General features: G+C 39.3%; 1 protein-coding gene across 4 annotated transcripts in view; it reads left to right on the top strand.

Annotated features, from left to right (window-relative positions):
• The window catches only part of LOC121316021 (homeobox-containing protein 1), a 94,247-nt gene that overhangs the window by 24,122 nt on the left and 51,822 nt on the right, over positions 1–18,303 (top strand). For all 4 annotated transcript variants that reach the window (XM_041250702.1, XM_041250701.1, XM_041250700.1 and 1 more), the window contains exons 2-3: positions 1,846–2,310; positions 7,030–7,115. In XM_041250702.1, coding sequence (XP_041106636.1) covers positions 1,847–2,310; positions 7,030–7,115 — 550 coding nt within the window. In that variant the 5' untranslated portion in view covers position 1,846. The remainder of the gene's footprint in view (positions 1–1,845; positions 2,311–7,029; positions 7,116–18,303) is intronic.

Genomic DNA, 18,303 nt, shown 5'->3' with positions numbered 1-18,303 from the left:
AAAAGCATTTAAAGTTGATAGGTTGATATTTAATTTTGAAATACTGTTATTTTATATATATATATATATATATATATATATATATATATATATATATATATATATATATATATATATTATAATACTTTATAAATTTATACATTTTTAAAAACTTTTATGTAAAAATAACATTTTTGAAAATGTGGTTACCCTATTACCAGGTAAGCAAGCAAAACAAGCAATTTAGCATCTCCAAGCTTTTCGGGTTTTTGTTTTTTACAGCTGATCAGGTCATTGTTGTCGGCACTTCTTTTGCTGCAGTGCCACTCGATTCCCCTTCATTACTCCCGTTCCAACACTTTTCTTCAGAAAACTACATTTTTTTATATTTATGCAAAGCAATTTTTTAAACTCACTTTACAACAACAATCACAGAGGCTGGACTAAATATTACATTCCGCAAATTGGTTGACATGCAAGTTGGTTGCTAGGTAACCAATTCAGAACATTCAGACAAATGCAGGTACAGTGAAGGAGTCATTTGGAATTAAAATTTAGAGTAAAAAGTGCCAGTAATAATAATAATAATAAATGAACGTACCTGCTTCTTAAACTGATAGTTTTTTAAATTGCACAGGTATTCGCGACCCCATTAAAAGGCATTGCTAACCCATTTGGGGTCACGACCCACAGTTTGAGAATCGCTGTACTAAACCACAAAAGTAAGGGTGCAACAATTAATCGATGCATCGATTGTTCATCCTCTGTCCTTAAAGTGCCCGATTCGATTACATACTGGTGAATCGATTCATCAAATTAGAACCTAGTTTGAAGTCTCCTGTTGCCGGTCTGCATTAAATCTATGTGTGTGTGAGAGTGCTAGTACAGTAGATTAGTGTGTTGCTAGGATACACACTTTAGGCCTGTACATTCGCACTGGACAAGCCAAGTCAGAAGTAGGCCTATTGCATTCACGTTTTCTGGAATAAAAAATTATGGCAATATACTTTTTTTTTTTTTTTTTTTTGTTGCTTGTTTTCGATCTATTAAATCTACCGCGTTTTCCTTCTTTTGTTTCAAAACATGTTTTTGGAGTATATGGCAATAGTATATACAAAGACGCTAAATTTAGAATGATAGTTAAAGATATTTAGGATTTGTGAGATATTAATTCAAATGCTTTGCTTTTGGACATAATGTTAACAGTAATGGACAACCATAGTTCAGACAGAAATTATGTATGTTATAATATAGTTTTTTTTATTATTATTACAGTGTTAAAGGGACATTTGACGCAGATGCACGCATATTTTCAGTTGTTAAAAATTCAAGTCCAAGTGTTCTAATTGTATTATAAGTTGTGCCTTTTTGTTGAAGTATTATGCACAACTGTATTTTTAGATATTTGATCTTCTGTTACGAAAAACAAATGCTTGTTCTTTATTTTGAAAAATATAATATCAGTGCATCAATTATCAGTGATAAATGCCTATACGATAATCGAATAAGAAATTAGGGTGCCAATTGTACCACTACAAAAAAGGTAGGTTTAAATAACTTGTAAATAGTTGCACAATTTAAAAATGGTTCTGCATAAGCCAGTCACTGCAATTACAAACATGTGCACTATGAGGCTGAATTATGAAATTGTTTAAACAATCCCCATACACCATCTGATTTCTCATATTTAGCTCTATTACACATCAAACAATCACAATGGTGTTCCAACCCACTGCCAAGCAACCCATTGTCAAATGTGTTACTTCAGAGTTCACTAAATTGAAAAAGATGTTACACATTGGGTAACACATTTTTAAAGAAATATTTGACAATACAATGATTCCAATGCCATGTTCTCTATTGCAGAATGTCTCACTACACAGACGAGCCACGGTTCACTATTGAGCAGATCGATCTTCTGCAGCGTCTCCGCCGGACAGGGATGACCAAGCATGAGATACTGCATGCCCTGGAAACACTGGAGCGTCTGGACCGTGAGCACGGGGACAAGTTTGGCCGCAGGCCTGCCTATGGCGGAACAAGCACCGCCACTTCTGCTAATAATGTGGTGGCCTCCTCTTCCACCACCACCATCGCCACACAGACCCTGTACCGCGGGCTTTCACCATCCCCCAGCAACAGCTACGACACCTCCCCGCCCCCCAGCAGCGCCACAACCAATCAGAATGGCAAAGAGAGTATGCCTGCCACCCCCAACGGGAAGCTGTCACCAAGCCGATACCCCGCCAGTAGTGTGGGTCAAAGGTCATACAGCTTTGAAGCCACAGAGGATGAGCTGGACATCGATGATAAGGTGGAGGAACTCATGAGGTAACTGGTATTGTAGACGACAATAAAAACCTTTAGACAGGGGTGCTCCTGTCATGTTGCGTCATAACTGTTGTAAACTTTCACAATACTGATAGCTCAAATCAAACAGCATTGAGCCTGCTGTTATGTCTGAGGGTTTTTTTAATTAAAATTTTACTGTAGAATAAACTACCAATATTTATTTTTACACATGTCCTGCATAGGGATGTCACAGTATTATATTTTGACGATATGATAACTGTAAGATAACTAACTGGTTCTCGTCTTTTTATTATACAGCTGTTAAAGCCAGTATAAATGCTATTAACATTTTTCAAAGTACCTATTTAAAGAAGTCAAATACAAAAATAGAACTCTAAACAGCTTTGACATAGCCATGTGTTGTATCTTCCTCTTCTGTGTTTAGCTGAAGCATAGTTTCCAGTTCTCTGTACAACTGCAAAATACAAATTAACATCCTATACAGAAGACATATTTTAATAAGCTTCCATGAAGGTGTAAAGTTAACAGAACTTTTCTAAAAGGAGTAAGTAAAGCTTTCAATGTTTCAGTTTAGTGTTCATTCAAGTGCTTAGTTATGTGCACCCCTTTCATTCTTACAGGTTTTAACACTAGTGGAGTAGTCCTTTTGACCGATCTCGTTTTTTAAATGTATTTTTCTCCACTGATTTGGCAGCTAGGCACCTGTATTTGTTTTACTTTTCCTAAATATATGTCAAACATTTCAAAGCGTCGGTAGACAGAGGGTTGCAGAAACTTATGGAGATATAATACGTTGTACCTTGAACTACCGGAGCTGTCATTTTGACTGGCATAGTAAAAATAGTGGGTTTGGTTTCGCGCACATCAGATCGATCACATGATCGAGCTGTGGAATTTAAAAGCTTTGCGTTTATTTTGAATAGCTACAACAGGAGACTTTCAGACATGATTTATTTATCAACAACTGTAGAAATACTGTGAAAATTAAAAGACCAAAACAACGTAGGACAGCACAGCAAGTCTTGCAGTACTTTCAGGAGTTATCGGAAGATAAATCTGGACATGAAAATACACCAGACCAAGGCAGTGGTGAAACCTACTCTAATCAGATTGAGGTTAGTGATAATGAAGTTGCTGAAATTGTGGGACAGAGACAAACACAAGCTGTGGCAAGTGTGTGGCACAGCATGTCTGTGTTGATTGCACAAACTGTACTTCAAGGTTTGTTTTTTTTACATTTTACACTTTGAACAGTTATACTTTTCCATCTTTTGAGCAGTTGAACAATCCACATTTTGAATGGTTGTAAGTTCCATCCTTTGAGCTTTTGAAAATGTTAAGAAACTATTTTTTAATTTACTCAAAAAACACTTGTATAAAATAAAACAGTTAAACAAATCACGGGCACTGTAGTTCTCTCCTGTTACACAGTGTTGTAAGCTCCTGTTGCATCCCAAAACCATCCCATTTTATAGCCTAGCATCTGTATAAACTTGCAACATTTTGAACAATGCAACCAATCATAACCCCTTCCAACACCACCCCAAGTCTCATGCTGTAACAGGTGCCCCTCATGTGTACCAAGCAGGCTGCAAAAGCTGTGTCACAAACATAATTCTGAAGGAAAACAAACAATAACACAGAACAGTTTTGCAGAGTGCGACACAGCAGTAGTTTTATACACATTTTAATGTAGTGGTTAAAAAGACTGCTCTGGTAGTTCTAGGTACATATGTATGTCCGGTAGGTCTAGTGCTAAATAGTCATAAAATATTATGTAATCTTTGCTTGAGTAAAAGCTCAGTATGAGCTACTACCATATTGAATGTTTAACATTGATGACTATTTTGTTAAAAAAAGAATGATTATTAATAAAGGAAAGTTGTTTATTATTAATTTTGATAAAAATAGTAAATGTACTTTAGTGATTGTACAGTGCCATAGGGAAGCCAATGAAGATACTGGAATTGTAGTGCAGTAGTAGCATTTGTCTAAAAATACTGGTTCCAGTTTCTTATCAAAATGATGTGCGGTTAGGCATCATAACTAACGCAGTAAAACACAGCAAGACTAGCCCACTTATTAATTTACAGGCCGTAACCTGAATCCTGCCTGGCCTGCATACTGGTTTTACATCTTTTTTCTAACCAAAATGATGATTATCAAATTATTTATTTTTGGCACAGGGCCGAAATACGTATAGCAAAGTCTTTAAACTATTATTTTAACAGAAATATGTACGATAGATTTATGTCTGTAGTTCACATGACATTACACAAGTAAGCTTCCAAGTTAAAAATGTAAACAAGTTGTTGAACCTGTAGGCTACCCACTCCCACCACTTGTCTCTCCTGATGAATTGAGACTTTGAACTTGCATTATGCTTCACTGAAGGTTTCCTTAAAAGTCATTATCAAAATACAGTACAGTTCGTACTTATTTTAAATAAATGGTAACACTTTAGTTTAGGGATCCGATATAAGTGATTCTAAACAATCTATAAACATGTTATTAGTTATGCTATTAACAATTATAGAATATGATTAGAAATAAAAACAGTATTATACATTTTTGTCATACAGATATAGTAGGTCTGTCTTTTCAGGTCTGTTTGTCTTTCTATGCCTGTGTGTCTGTCTGCCTCACCAATTGTTTGGGGCTGCTTTGTTTTTGCAGTACAGTTATTACACACTTTTGCCATTGTTTTGTTTTTGCAATTGTTTATAACCACTTATAACTAGGGGTCTGCTTAAATCGTGGTAAATTTATATATTTTTCACGGGTAGGTTGCGGAGATAAAATTAGGATTTCGCTGACATTTCGCGGACCTGTTTAAACATTAAATAAACCTAAGTAGGCAGTATTTCAGAACACTATGCAGCCTAACAAAATAGTGATACTTGCTTCTTTACTAAAACAGAGTGCTGTCATTTGTTAAAGGCAAGCATGCAGCATTTCCCTGCAGTTGACTTGCCCATACATTGAGACTGCACGTTTTGCATCCACTGAATTGGTATGAAGTGTAAGGCAAAGCTTTGCCAAGTTATACAGATGTGGAAATCGATTAGAAACAACCAAAAACTTGTTTACCCAAGGGCATCTGTCATGCTTTAATAAAGGCAATATATGCAGCATGTTCATTTTCATGTTATTTGTCCCATCCAATAATTTATTTTATTAGTACCTAGTCAAAACAAAGAAAAAACGTGGATATTCAGGTCTAAAATTCCAACTGCAAAAAATTAAGCAGCAGTTTGAAGCGAGGGGGCTGTGCTAGATCGTTGTAGTACTGATTTAACTTGCAGACAGGAATACTTTTTGTCTGGGTTGACTTTCCAGTTTGGTTTCTGAAAGCTGTTTATTTTACGTTCTGTTCAGCGGCCTCTGTTGTAGCTTTTTGTTTAATGTGTGATTCTGAAGCTAAATAGCGATCGATCGTATTTTCTCCGAAGACACATTAAGATATGCAAAACAATTACCTCCATCTGTACAGTTTCTTTGGGAAATAGCTTGATACAATCAATCACTTAAATATACTTTGCTTTTTTTGCTTTGTCGTCTCTTTCTACTATTTTACCTCCAATGCTGAAAACGAGAGTTTAGCAACCTAAATGAAAACAATGCAGCACTAACAACATCCCACCCCCTACTGCTTTGTACAGGTCACAGAAAAGCAGTACAGATGCACCGCTGATTAAAACGTTGTCATTTGAACAATAAACAAGAACGTTAACCGCTTTGGAGAATTTTTTTTGTAGATGTTATTTGTGGATGTTTTTTGTTTGTTTGTTTTTTTGCTTAAAGGCAATGCACACAGGACGGCAAAGGAATAAAAAAGGGCTTCTACAGAAGGAAGCTACGTAGCTTGTGTTGTGCAGCAGAAACTAATGCGTTTCCAAATAAACTGAGTATTACATTTAATAGAGCTATGAAAAAGATGATAAATATTGTATTACTGTAACTTATTAGGCACAATTGCAATAAAAGTAGAAAAGAAAAGATTTTTCACTGACCGATGAACATAGCAGCTTTAATACAAGTTATGCTGCTAAGCTTATATATTTAGTTAACCTTCTGTTCTTTGCAGAGCTCTTTCTGTTTTTTCATGATGTGTTTGTCATACGGTTATGTTATAGCTGCAAGAATTGACATATGTTCAAAGCTATTTTTGTTTTTATGTGGGAGCCATAATGAATGTAACCCTTGACGTAAAATGAACAAGAGAGACTGGGGTACAATGCTACCACAGGGTGGTGTCTCATTTGTATAGAGCAGCAAGCACCAATTAGGAGCCAATAGAGACAAAACACGTAAACTGCTTTTGCATACCACGTTAAACCGTGAGAACAGTGGTGTGGAAAAATGGTCATTGTATATAAAACATGGAAATATATACCGTTACATCCCTAGTCCTACAATGAAAAGTATTGTAGAGAATTTAATATGAAAACAATATTCCTTGATCAAAATTAGGTTTTTGATAAAAGACCTTGAAACTATACAGTAGTCTTCATACCAATAGGTATACTAACTATGATGGAAAATAGTAATTATTGCTTATAATATCTGTACAAGATTTTCTGCAAAGAGTGTATTTGCCCCTTTTGAGCAGTTTGAGCAGTTTTTTTTTTGCTCATAGAGGGATCCGCTTACAGTACTACTTGGGTAGAGAAAAGAGGCCTACAGTCAGCCAGAAACCTTGCCTGCTCAAACACTTTTTTTTTTCTCCTACTACAGGAGAGATAGCAGCATCATCAAGGAGGAGATCAAGGGCTTCCTGGCAAATCGTCGGATCTCACAGGCTGTGGTGGCTCAGGTGACAGGTAAAGGCATACAGTAGAGGGTGGTGGATCAGATCAACTCACTGGTATATTCTTCGTAATTCAAACAGTAACACAAGAACAGCTGAGAGAGAGGAAGAGCGCCGTTTGGCCAGCAAGCCGAAGAGAGAGTGTAATACATGGGTCAGAATATATTACCACACAATAATATGTTGGTTTTGAGCCGTAATGCACGAGGTGACATAGTTTTGTGTGGTAATATATTCTGACTCATATTATTACTTTATATATTCTATGTTTTTTTTTTTGTTTGTTTGTTTTTTAAAGCTGCTTTTGTTTGGCTTTGAGAGTTTCTTGTTTGTGTGAACTGCGATGGGCTGCTGCTGCATTCATAGTTATTTCTGCACAGGAAACGGTCAGTGCTGCTAAGAATGCTTCTGAGAGAACTTGGGTCAAAGACATCCCCACCTTTTTCTTTGTTATTGACTAAATGAAGTTTGTCCAGGTCTTTTTGAGGTATCTGGTGAAATTCTCTCATTTTTCCCACTGAACGCAAATATGATTTTGTTATATTTATGTCAGTAAGTGTTTATCTGCTTGCATTCTCGTTGTATTGCTCTTTTAGAAACATTTGTTTAAATTCTTCTGTTTTTGGTGAGGAAAGAAGAATTCTTCTTTCGTGTGGTTTGAGTCGTGCTCGCGAAAACGAAAAATATTCTGATGGAAAAATGAATTGGAATTTTCTGTCATTCTCACGAAAAAAGAATTTGGACAGCCACCGCCGGGTCCTCGGAATAGGTTTGTGTCTGAGACAAACAGCGCTTGTCTGGGCAGCAGTTCAAGAGATCTCCCTCACATTTTTTAAACCAGTCACTTGCATTTAAGACTTATTTATACTTTTGTAATATATATTTAAGTATTACTCAATCAATATATAAGTAATATATATATATGTATATATGTGTGTATATTTATATATATATATATATATATATATATATATATATATATATATATATATATATATATATATATATATATATACATACATACACACACACACACAATACCAGTCAAAAGTTTGAGTACACCTGCTTGAAACCAGGTTTTTCATGATTATCTGTGTTAACTGTATAAACTTGTCTATAAACACTTGTCTGTAAATATTTCATAATATGATACGTGCACTTATATAAGCTGATAATCATAAGTGAATTGCATTCAAAAATTAAATTTTTAAATGAAAATGTAAATCTTGTCAATTTCAATGAAATGGTCACCCAAAGCAAAGGGATTTCAGTCTGATGCCCAAGTCAGTTAAAAGTCTGAAACATGTATAACACGGTGTTAGAACACTGGCCTAAAAGTGTCTTTGTTAGATGTTCTCTGAGTTAACTAGCATGTTACCTAATTAACCTTTTGTCACCAATTATTGTTAACAGGTGAGGGTCCATGATTACTATAAATATAGGTAGCATAGGCACAAGTTTGTCATTCCTAAATGTAAGGGAGCAGAAAATGGCAAAATATGCTCAGTTAACAAAGAAAAAAAGTCTGTAATTACTTTAAGAAATGAAGGTCGATTGTTAAGACAAATCGCAAGAACTTTGCAAGTGTCTGTAACTGCTGTGGCCAAGACCATCAAACGATTTGAAGAAACTGGCACTCATGAGGACCGAACAAGGTCAGACAGGCCAAGGGTGACCTCAGAATCAGGGAACAAGTTCATTCGAGTCACAAGTTTGCGAAACTGGCGATTAACTGCCCCTGAAATACAAGCTCAGGTAAATGCTACTAGAAGTACAGATGTTTCAACTTCAACTGTTCAGAGGAGACTGCGTGAAGCTGGCATAACTGGAAGAATTGCTACATAGAAACCTTTGTTAAGAGTGCAGAATAAGAGGAAGAGACTTGCCTGGGCAAAAAAACACAGAAGCTGGACGATTGAAGAGTGGAAGTCGTTCTTATGGACCGATGAGTCAAAATTTTAAATATCTGGGTCCAACCGGCGAGTATTTGCAAGACGCAGAAAGGGTGAGCGCATGAGTTCTGCATGTGTGGTTCCCACTGTCAAGCATGGAGGAGGCAGTGTCATGGTCTGTGGTTGCTTTGCTCGTGATAGAGTTGGTGATCTTTACCAAGTCCATGGCAAGGGCAACCAGCATGGCTATCATAGCATACTTCAGAGGCATGCCATTCCATCAGGATTACAGTAGTTGGGCAGTCATTCATTCTTCATCAAGATAATGACCCGAAACACACCTCAAAGTTGTGCAAGAACTATTTGGCGAAGAAGGAAAATGAAGGACAACTCAATCTAATGACCTGGCCTGCCCAGTCTCCAGACCTCAATCCCATAGAACTTGTATGGGACAAACTGGACAGAAGAGTCAAAGCAAAGCTAACCACAAGTGCCCTACATCTCTGGGAATTGCTGTAGAAGAGCTGGGAAGACATGTCGGGTGATTTCCTGTTGAAACTTGTTAACTGAATGCCTCGTGTTTGTGAGGCTGTTATTAAGGCAAAGGGTGGCTATTTTGAGGAATCCAAGATTTAGAGAGAATTTTCTTGAATATTGCTCTGATACTCCTTATGTTTTATTTTGTATATTGTAACGTGTTTTCATTTTCAAGTATTTACAGAAACATATACGACGTAAAACATTGTCAATTATGAAAAAAACCTAGTTTCCAGCAAGTGTACTCAAACTTTTGACTGGTACTGTATACACACACACATACAGTGTGTGTGTGTGTGTGTGTGTGTGTGTGTGTGTGTGTGTATATATATATATATATATATATATATATATATATATATATATATATATATATATATATATATATAATTTTCACCTTTTGTTGCCTTATAGCCTGGAATTAAAATGCATTAAAATAGTTCTTTTTTTCATTTATCTGCACATCCTACCCAACAACTTCCAAATGAAAAAAATGTTCTAGAACTTTGTAGAAAATTAATTAAAAATAAAAACTGAAATATCTTGGTTGGATAAGTGTCCACCTCCCCACGTAATAGCAATCCTAAATTAGCTCAGGTGTAACGAATCGCCTTCAAAATCACACACCAAGTTAAGTGGTCTTCATCTGTATTAAATTGTAGTGATTCACATGATTTCAAGATAAATTTAGCAGTTCATGTAGGTTCCATCTGCTGGGTAGTATATTTCAAAGGAAAGATTCAACCATGAGCACCAAGGAGCTTTCAAAAGAACTCCGGGACAAAGTTGTTGAAAGGCACAGGGGATGGATATAAAAAAATATCAAAGGCCTTGAATATCCCTTGGACCACGGTTTAGACGAATATTAAGAATTGGAAGGTATATGGCACCACCAAGATCCTGCCTAGATCAGGCTGTCCCTCTAAACTGGAAGACAGAGCAAGGAGACTGATCAGAGAGGCTACCGAAAGGCCAGTGGCAACTTTGTAAGAGCTACAGGCTTTTATGGCCAAGACCTGGTCAAAGTGTGCATGTGACAACAATATCCCAAGCACTCCACAAATCTGGCCTGTATGGTAGGGTGGCAAGAAGGAAGCCATTACTCAAGAAAGCCAACCTTGAATCCTATTTGAAGTATGCAACAAAACACTCAGGAGATTCTGTAGCCATGTGGCAAAATTTTTTGAGGTCTGACGAAAGTAAAATGGAACTTTTTGGCCTAAATGCAAAGCATTATGTTTGCCGCAAACCCAACACAGCGCATCACCCGAAAAACACCATTCCTACTGGTGGTGGCAGTATCATGTTACGGGGATGTTTCTCATCGGCAGTGACTGGGGCACTTGTCAGGATAGAAGGGAAAATGAATGGAGCAAAGTACAGAAAAGTCATTGAGGAAAACCTGCTGCCCTCTGCAAGAAAGCTGAAACTTCGATGGAAGTTCACCTTTCAGCATGACAACGACCCAAAGCACCCAGCCAAAGCTACACTGGAGTGGTTAAGAAACAAAAAGGTAAATGTCCTTGAGTGGCCCAGTCAGAGCCCCGACCTAAATCCAATCGAAAATTGTGGCATGACTTGAAGATTGCTGTCCATCAATTCTCCTCAAGGAACTTGACAGAGCTTGAACAGTTTTGTATAGAAGACTGGTTGAATATTGCCAAATCTAGGTGTGCAAAGTTGGTAGAGACCTATCCCAACACACTCACAGCTGTAATTCTTGCCAAAGATGCTTCAATGAACTATTAACTCGGGGGTGGAGATTTAGCCAATTATGATATTTCAGTTTTGTATTTTTAATATATAATTTTTTTCTCGATAAAAACTTTTTCCCCCTTAACAGTGTGGAGTATGGTGTGTAGATAAGTGGGAAAAAAAATCCTCATTTAAATGCATGAAACTCTGAGGCACTGACACAACAAAATGTGAAAAAACGGTGTAGCACCACTATCTGAATAGATATATCATATATATATATATATATATATATACATACACATACACATTATATATACACACACACACACACACACACACACACACACACACACACACACACACAGTACTGTGCAAAAGTTTTAGGCAGGTGTGAAAAAATGCTGTAAAGTAAGAATGCTTTCAAAAATAGACATGTTAATAGTTTATATTTATCAATTAACAAAATGCAAAGTGAGTGAACAGAAGAAAAATCTACATCAAATCAATATTTGGTGTGACCACCCTTTGCCTTCAAAACAGCATAAATTCTTCCAGGTACACTTGCACACAGTTTTTGTAGGAACTCGGCAGGTAGGTTGGCCCAAACATCTTGGAAAACTAACCACGGTTCTTCTGTGGATTTAGGCAGTCTCAGTTGCTTCTCTCTCTTCATGTAATCCCAGACAGACTTGATGATGCTGAGATCAGGGCTCTGTGGGGGCCATACCATCACTTCCAGGACTCCTTGTTCTTCTTTACGCTGAAGATAGTTCTTAATGACTTTCGCTGTATGTTTGGGGTCGTTGTCATGCTGCAGAATAAATTTGGGGCCAATCAGATGCCTCCCTGATGGTATTGCATGATGGATAAGTATCTGCCTGTACTTCTCAGCATTGAGGAGACCATTAATTCTGACCAAATCCCCAACTCCATTTGCAGAAATGCAGCCCCAAACTTGCAAGGAACCTCCACCATGCTTCACTGTTGCCTGCAGACACTCATTCGTGTACCACTCTCCAGCCCTTCGGTGAACAAACTGCCTTCTGCTACAGCCAAATATTTCAAATTTTGACTCATCAGTCCAGAGCACCTGCTGCCATTTTTCTGCACCCCAGTTCTTGTGTTTTCGTGCATAGTTGAGTCGCTTGGCCTTGTTTCCACGTCGGAGGTATGGCTTTTTGGCCGCAAGTCTTCCATGAAGGCCACTTCTGACCAGACTTCTCTGGACAGTAGATGGTTGTACCAGGGTCCCTCTGTTTTCTGCCAATTCTGAGCTGATGGCATTGCTGGACATCTTCTGATTGCAAAGGGAAGTAAGCATGATGTGTCTTTCATCTGCTGCAGTAAGTTTCCTTGGCCGACCACTGCGTCTACGGTCCTCAGCGTTGCCCGTTTCTTTGTGCTTCTTCAAAAGAGCTTGGACAGCACATCTGGAAACCCCTGTCTGCCTTGAAATTTCTGCCTGGGAGAGACCTTGCTGATGCAGTATAACTACCTTGTGTCTTGTTGCTGTGCTCAGTCTTGCCATGGTGTATGACTTTTGACAGTAAACTGTCTTCAGCAACCTCACCTTGTTAGCTGAGTTTGGCTGTTCCTCACCCAGTTTTATTCCTACTACACAGCTGTTTCTGTTTCAGTTAATGATTGTGTTTCAACCTACATATTGAATTGATGATCATTAGCACCTGTTTGGTATAATTGTTTAATCATACACCTGACTATATGCCTACAAAATCCCTGACTTTGTGCAAGTGTACCTAGAAGAATTGATGCTGTTTTGAAGGCAAAGGGTGGTCACACCAAATATGGATTTGATTTAGATTTTTCTTCTGTTCACTCACTTTGCATTTTGTTAATTGATAAATATAATCTATTAACATGTCTATTTTTGAAAGCATTCTTACTTTACAGCATTTTTTCACACCTGCCTAAAACTTTTGCACAGTACTGTATATATATATATATATATATATATATATATATATATTATATATATCCCCATATTACTTTTGAATAATAAAGAATACTGTTATATACATCTTTTTCCATATTTTTGTTTTGAATGTAGCCTGTTATTCTTGCAAACAGTCACCCTCCTTTGCTTCGATGCGATGGAATTGGAAGCGAGTTATTGTCATCTGTTGTTAAAACACATTTATTTTTTACAGATTTTACATCCGTGCCGACCTCTATTAGAAATGCAAGACAAGTGCGATTTTTACTAAAAATATAACAGTACACTTCTAATTATGAGTCATTCTCTGTTATTACTTATGATAAAATGAAAGACCCACCTTTTTCCTTGGCTTCATTATGTTCTTTTAGAACTCCCATTGTGATTTCTGGCAAGATGCCGTTTTAAATTCCAAAACAACTCTTTGCCAATGGAGGCAAAATCACCACGTTCTTTTTCACCGTTTTTGTCTTGAGGGATATTCATATCGACTTTTAACTAGACATTGGTACTCCATCATTAATATCAGTATGGATTGCCTATAGCAGTGCTGCAAGCCCACCGGGTCATTCTCACCAGAATTAATGGCGCAGCGGCACTCGCTCTACAAACAGTGTAAAGAGGAAAGACGTGGTGGGAGGGACAACCTTTACGTCACTCACTCGCTGATTGAAAAAGTTCTTGCAAAGATTTACCGCACAGGGCTTCACATTAACATTTTTCAAGTAATGTATCCTGACCATCAACGTTATTGTGCAAATTTACTTTATTAGACACAACACATGCACTGCTTGGGAAATTGTGGACTGGGAGTTGGAGTGGGGCCAGAGATTTTTTGTCGCTCCCACTCTGCTTTATAGAACTCCACTGCCCGCCTGTGGATCTCTGCCTTTTTTGCTCATTCCCACAAAAAATACTGCGTGGATGCATCCATCTCCATCCGACTGGAAGCACAACCTCACTAGTGCCCCCTGAGCCTTTGTGTCCAGCAGATATGCTAACCCCTTTTTCTTCACTTTCAGCTTATCAATTAACCTGTCCTTAAGATTGGACTCCACAGCTCGACTGCAGGGCTCGCTTGCAGCTCAAGGATGCCCTCCTTCAGCTCTTTCATGGCCTCATTCAAACTGTTGCAAATTTCTCCAAACACCCACTGGGTCAAAACACTTAATATTCTTTAAAGCACTCTGTCAGACTGAGGATGGGGGTCTAAGTGATTTCCTGTCCATTATATAATTAACAGTACAGTTAAAATCACCACATAAAAGCAACACCTCTTCTAATTTACAGTGTGTTCTCACTCTTGGAGGAATGTAATTCTTTCTTTGCTGTCAGTTGGAATGTACATATATGCTCTGAGCATACTCTTAAACTCATGGGTGACATTTAAGGAGGACATAGAGATGTTTTGGACTCCTGTTAGTAGAAAATTACACAGACTCATTCAGGTTTGAAGTTTTAATGAATCAGAGCAGTATTAGTACTCCTTCGTTTTTATCAAATGCTTAAGAATAGATGGAGTGGTTACAGACCACTTCAAGAACTTCAAGTCTGGGCGATCCAGTGCCTTACAAGTTTAACAAACACTTCAATACAATTATGGTTATCACATGTTTCATCCTTAGGCCAGACATGCAAACGCTAAAAGCACCCACCGCTGAATCCTAGAATGTACTGTATCGCTCTGTAAAGCTAAAATATAATTCCTATACCTTGTAGGTCTTACCTTCCAATATATATGGAAATGTAGTGTAGAATATATTTAAAATAAGAACTGTCTTCAAAGGTAGAGGCTTCCAGATTCAATCAAACAGCAACCAACTTTTTCAGAGATCCTCAGAGCATGGGCCACACAACTTGTACTTAGCAAGTCGAGTGATACTTGACCGGGGTCTTGCCTCGATTTGTATTACTTTTTCTCCACTTCATACGTCACAAGTTTGCCTTGACAGCTCCTCCTTTCAAGTGAACAAAACATTCAAAAACCCTGGTAACTGCTTGTGGCAGAGATGGCTGCAGGTGTGACGTCAGACCAGGAAATGAAACACAAAACCTATGGGGCTAAACTGAGGCACTACGGTGGTCAGCTTTTTATTTAATAAACAAAAACAAACAGTTTGAACAAAACACACAAAAGAAATGGGCACATTGGCCAAAACAAAATAACTCAAACAGTAATGATTTTTCTATAAAACGAGTACCTTGGTTTGCTTGTTGGCGCCATTTCTTTTTCCACAACTCAGAGTGAGCTCAGCATAAGGGAGAGAAACATCGCTATCGTCGGCCAGAAGCAGTCAGATTTTGTGTTTTTTACTGTGATTCTGTTCTCGCGGCCTTCTGACTTGCAGTAGCAGCAGGCTTACCTGCCCTGCACTCACAGATCGGTAACACAGTATTATTTACATTAATTAATATCTCTTTTCTACCTTAACTCCCGTTGGAGTTTTATTAGTCTTGTTTTTTACAAGCATATTATAATTTTCAACTATGTTATTAATTGTATTGCGGTTGAAATTGCTGTATTTGTGTTTTTCCCCTTTTATTCCAAGTACTGTGCGTGCGGCTTACTGCTTATTGCTTACAAGCCTGCGCTCCTGGACGGCCACTGTGTTAGCTCTCGGGCTGCACAGACTAACTTGCGGGCTGTAGCCAAACAGTTACAGAGTTTTGGTCTGCTGCCCATGCCACAATAGCGATCAGCTTCTGCACCGTTTTGTGAAGGCTTGTCCGTGGGAGAAAAACTGAGCGCAGTTTGCTTTTAGCCCTACCAGTACCAACTGTATACCGTACCGCATCGCACCGTAACGTACCATGCAAAGTACTGTGCCCCATATACTGTACAACTCAATGTACTGTGTCCCCATGTATTGTACCGTGCCTCTGTGCACCGCATCGCACAGCGCAAAGTATTGTGTACTGTGCACCATACCATACCATACTGCATCATACTGTACCGCACAGTACAAAGTATCGTGCTGTAACAATGCCTGACTTCCATGCTTGCCAATCTGCAAGAAGCCTATCCCTTTCAGAGGATAAGCACAAGGAATGTGTGCAGTGTCTTCGTGCTGAGCATGCTCAGCAGGCTTTACACAATCACTCCATGTGTGAGTTCTGTGCACTGCTTTCCAGACAATCGGTCGAGCGCAGGAGCAAACGTTTTGCAATACCTGCTCCCTCGATCTCTCAGAGAGATGTGTCTTCCTCACTGCGGTGGGCAACACCGCCGGCGGCAGCAGGGAAACAACAGCGCAAAGGCAGAAGCCCCTTACGGTCTTCATCATTGACCTCAGTCCTCTTCCTCCTCCCCCCAAGGCGTAAGAAGGCTAGCCGCCGCCATTCCCCGGGTGACCCGGCTATTAAGGCCCAAATGGATCACATGTGGGAAGCCATCTCAGCCCAGAGCCAGATGTTAAAAGCACTGATGGAGTCACGCCCAGTGCAACCTGCCCCTGTGGTGCAAGCGGCTGTTGCAGCGCTAGAATGGTGGCAGGATGACTCCTTGTCCCCGAGGAGCTAGAGGAACCTCAATTGGAGGAGCTAGAGGAGGACAAGTCATTAGTGCCTCTCCCCTTCTCTGCAGAGCTCATAGCCTTATTGAAAAGAGCCACCACAGCACTAGAAGTGCCATGGCCTGAGGAGTCTGAGTCCAAGCACTCCATTTTTTGACAGGCCTTCAGCTCCCCCTAAGAGGAGCTCGATGCCCCTGTCCACCCGGATTTTCTGCATGAGGTCCAATCAACTTGGGGACACCCCGCGACTGCTTCAGCTGTCCCCAGGGCTGCTAACCTGTTATATCGGGTACACGACATGGAAGGGTTGGGGCTTGGCCATTTTCCTCTGTTGCAGCATCCATTGCCTCCCTGGTACAGGGCACGCATCTGGCGGTCCTTGTCCCTGGTCACTGACCATCTGCTGCAGCTGTCCAAATACAATGGACAGTCTCTTGACTGAGGCTTCACAGAACTAATAGCTGCTTGACGACAACTTTGGCTGTCCCAGGCATGGGCCTCTCTTTTGGATGCCTCAGTTATGACGAGCCATACATTTGGTCCAGCAATGGACGACCTTTTGCTGAGCTCCCAAAAGGCGCGTGAATCCACCAAAGAACTGGTTCGCTTGCTGCCCTGGAAAGCTAGTAGTAGAACCCTCCGATCGGGAGTCCGGGTTTTATTCCAGGTATTTCCTGGTGCCAAAAAGGGACGGTGGCCTATGGCTCATTCTCGACCTCAGACAGCTTAATCTGTTTTTGAGGCTGTCACAGAGACGGCCGAAGTGGGCGGCGTCAGAACCAGGAAAAGTAATGCAATACACAAAACACAGGACGGATGAAATGAAGTGATGAAGACGCCTGTTGGCGCCGGTTTAATACAAAATAAAAGGTTTACACAAACACGAAAAACACAGGACACGGCACTCTACGCCAAAATAAATAGACAAACGAAAACAGACTAAACTTAACAAAACGGTGCACGGACAGACACTGACAAACACGGTGAGCGGATACTTTCTCCTCTTATTATTATTATTATTATTACTACTACTACTAATTTCCTCCGTCTCCAATCCCGTTCTCCGCTCACCGAATACCCAACCGCCAGTATGTGACAACGTGCATCTATATATACTATTGTGCTGGGATTCAATTACCAATTAGTTATTCACTTGAATCCCAGCACGTGAATTAATAAAGTGCAATTCCCCGTGCTCACATATTACTACATTTTACTTGCACGTGAAGTGCTGTGCAATCCTCGTGCCTAAATACACATATACATTTTTAAACACTCGTGTTACACAGACCCGTTTATATCCCGTGTACCAATGTCTATACACCAACATTTAAACACACCACACGCAACACATAACAGATAATATACACAGGGGCGGGCACTTTGTTACAGAGGCGCAGGAAGTTCAAGATACTGACAATAAAACAGCTCTTGCGGTCGGTCAGACCGGGCGACTGGTTGACTATGGTGAACCTGAAAGATGCCTAATTCCATGTCCCGATAAGACCTGGCCACAGGAAATATCTACGGTTCTCCTTTCAAGGGACCGTTTACAAGTTCATGTTTTGCCATTTGGCCTCTCTCTAGCACCTTTTCGAAGAGCATGCA

This window comes from Polyodon spathula, chromosome 5 (genome assembly GCF_017654505.1).
Source record: "Polyodon spathula isolate WHYD16114869_AA chromosome 5, ASM1765450v1, whole genome shotgun sequence".
NCBI lineage: Eukaryota > Metazoa > Chordata > Actinopteri > Acipenseriformes > Polyodontidae > Polyodon > Polyodon spathula.
The sequence above is the reverse complement of the archived record's forward strand: the minus strand, read 5'-3'. Positions and strand labels throughout refer to the sequence as shown.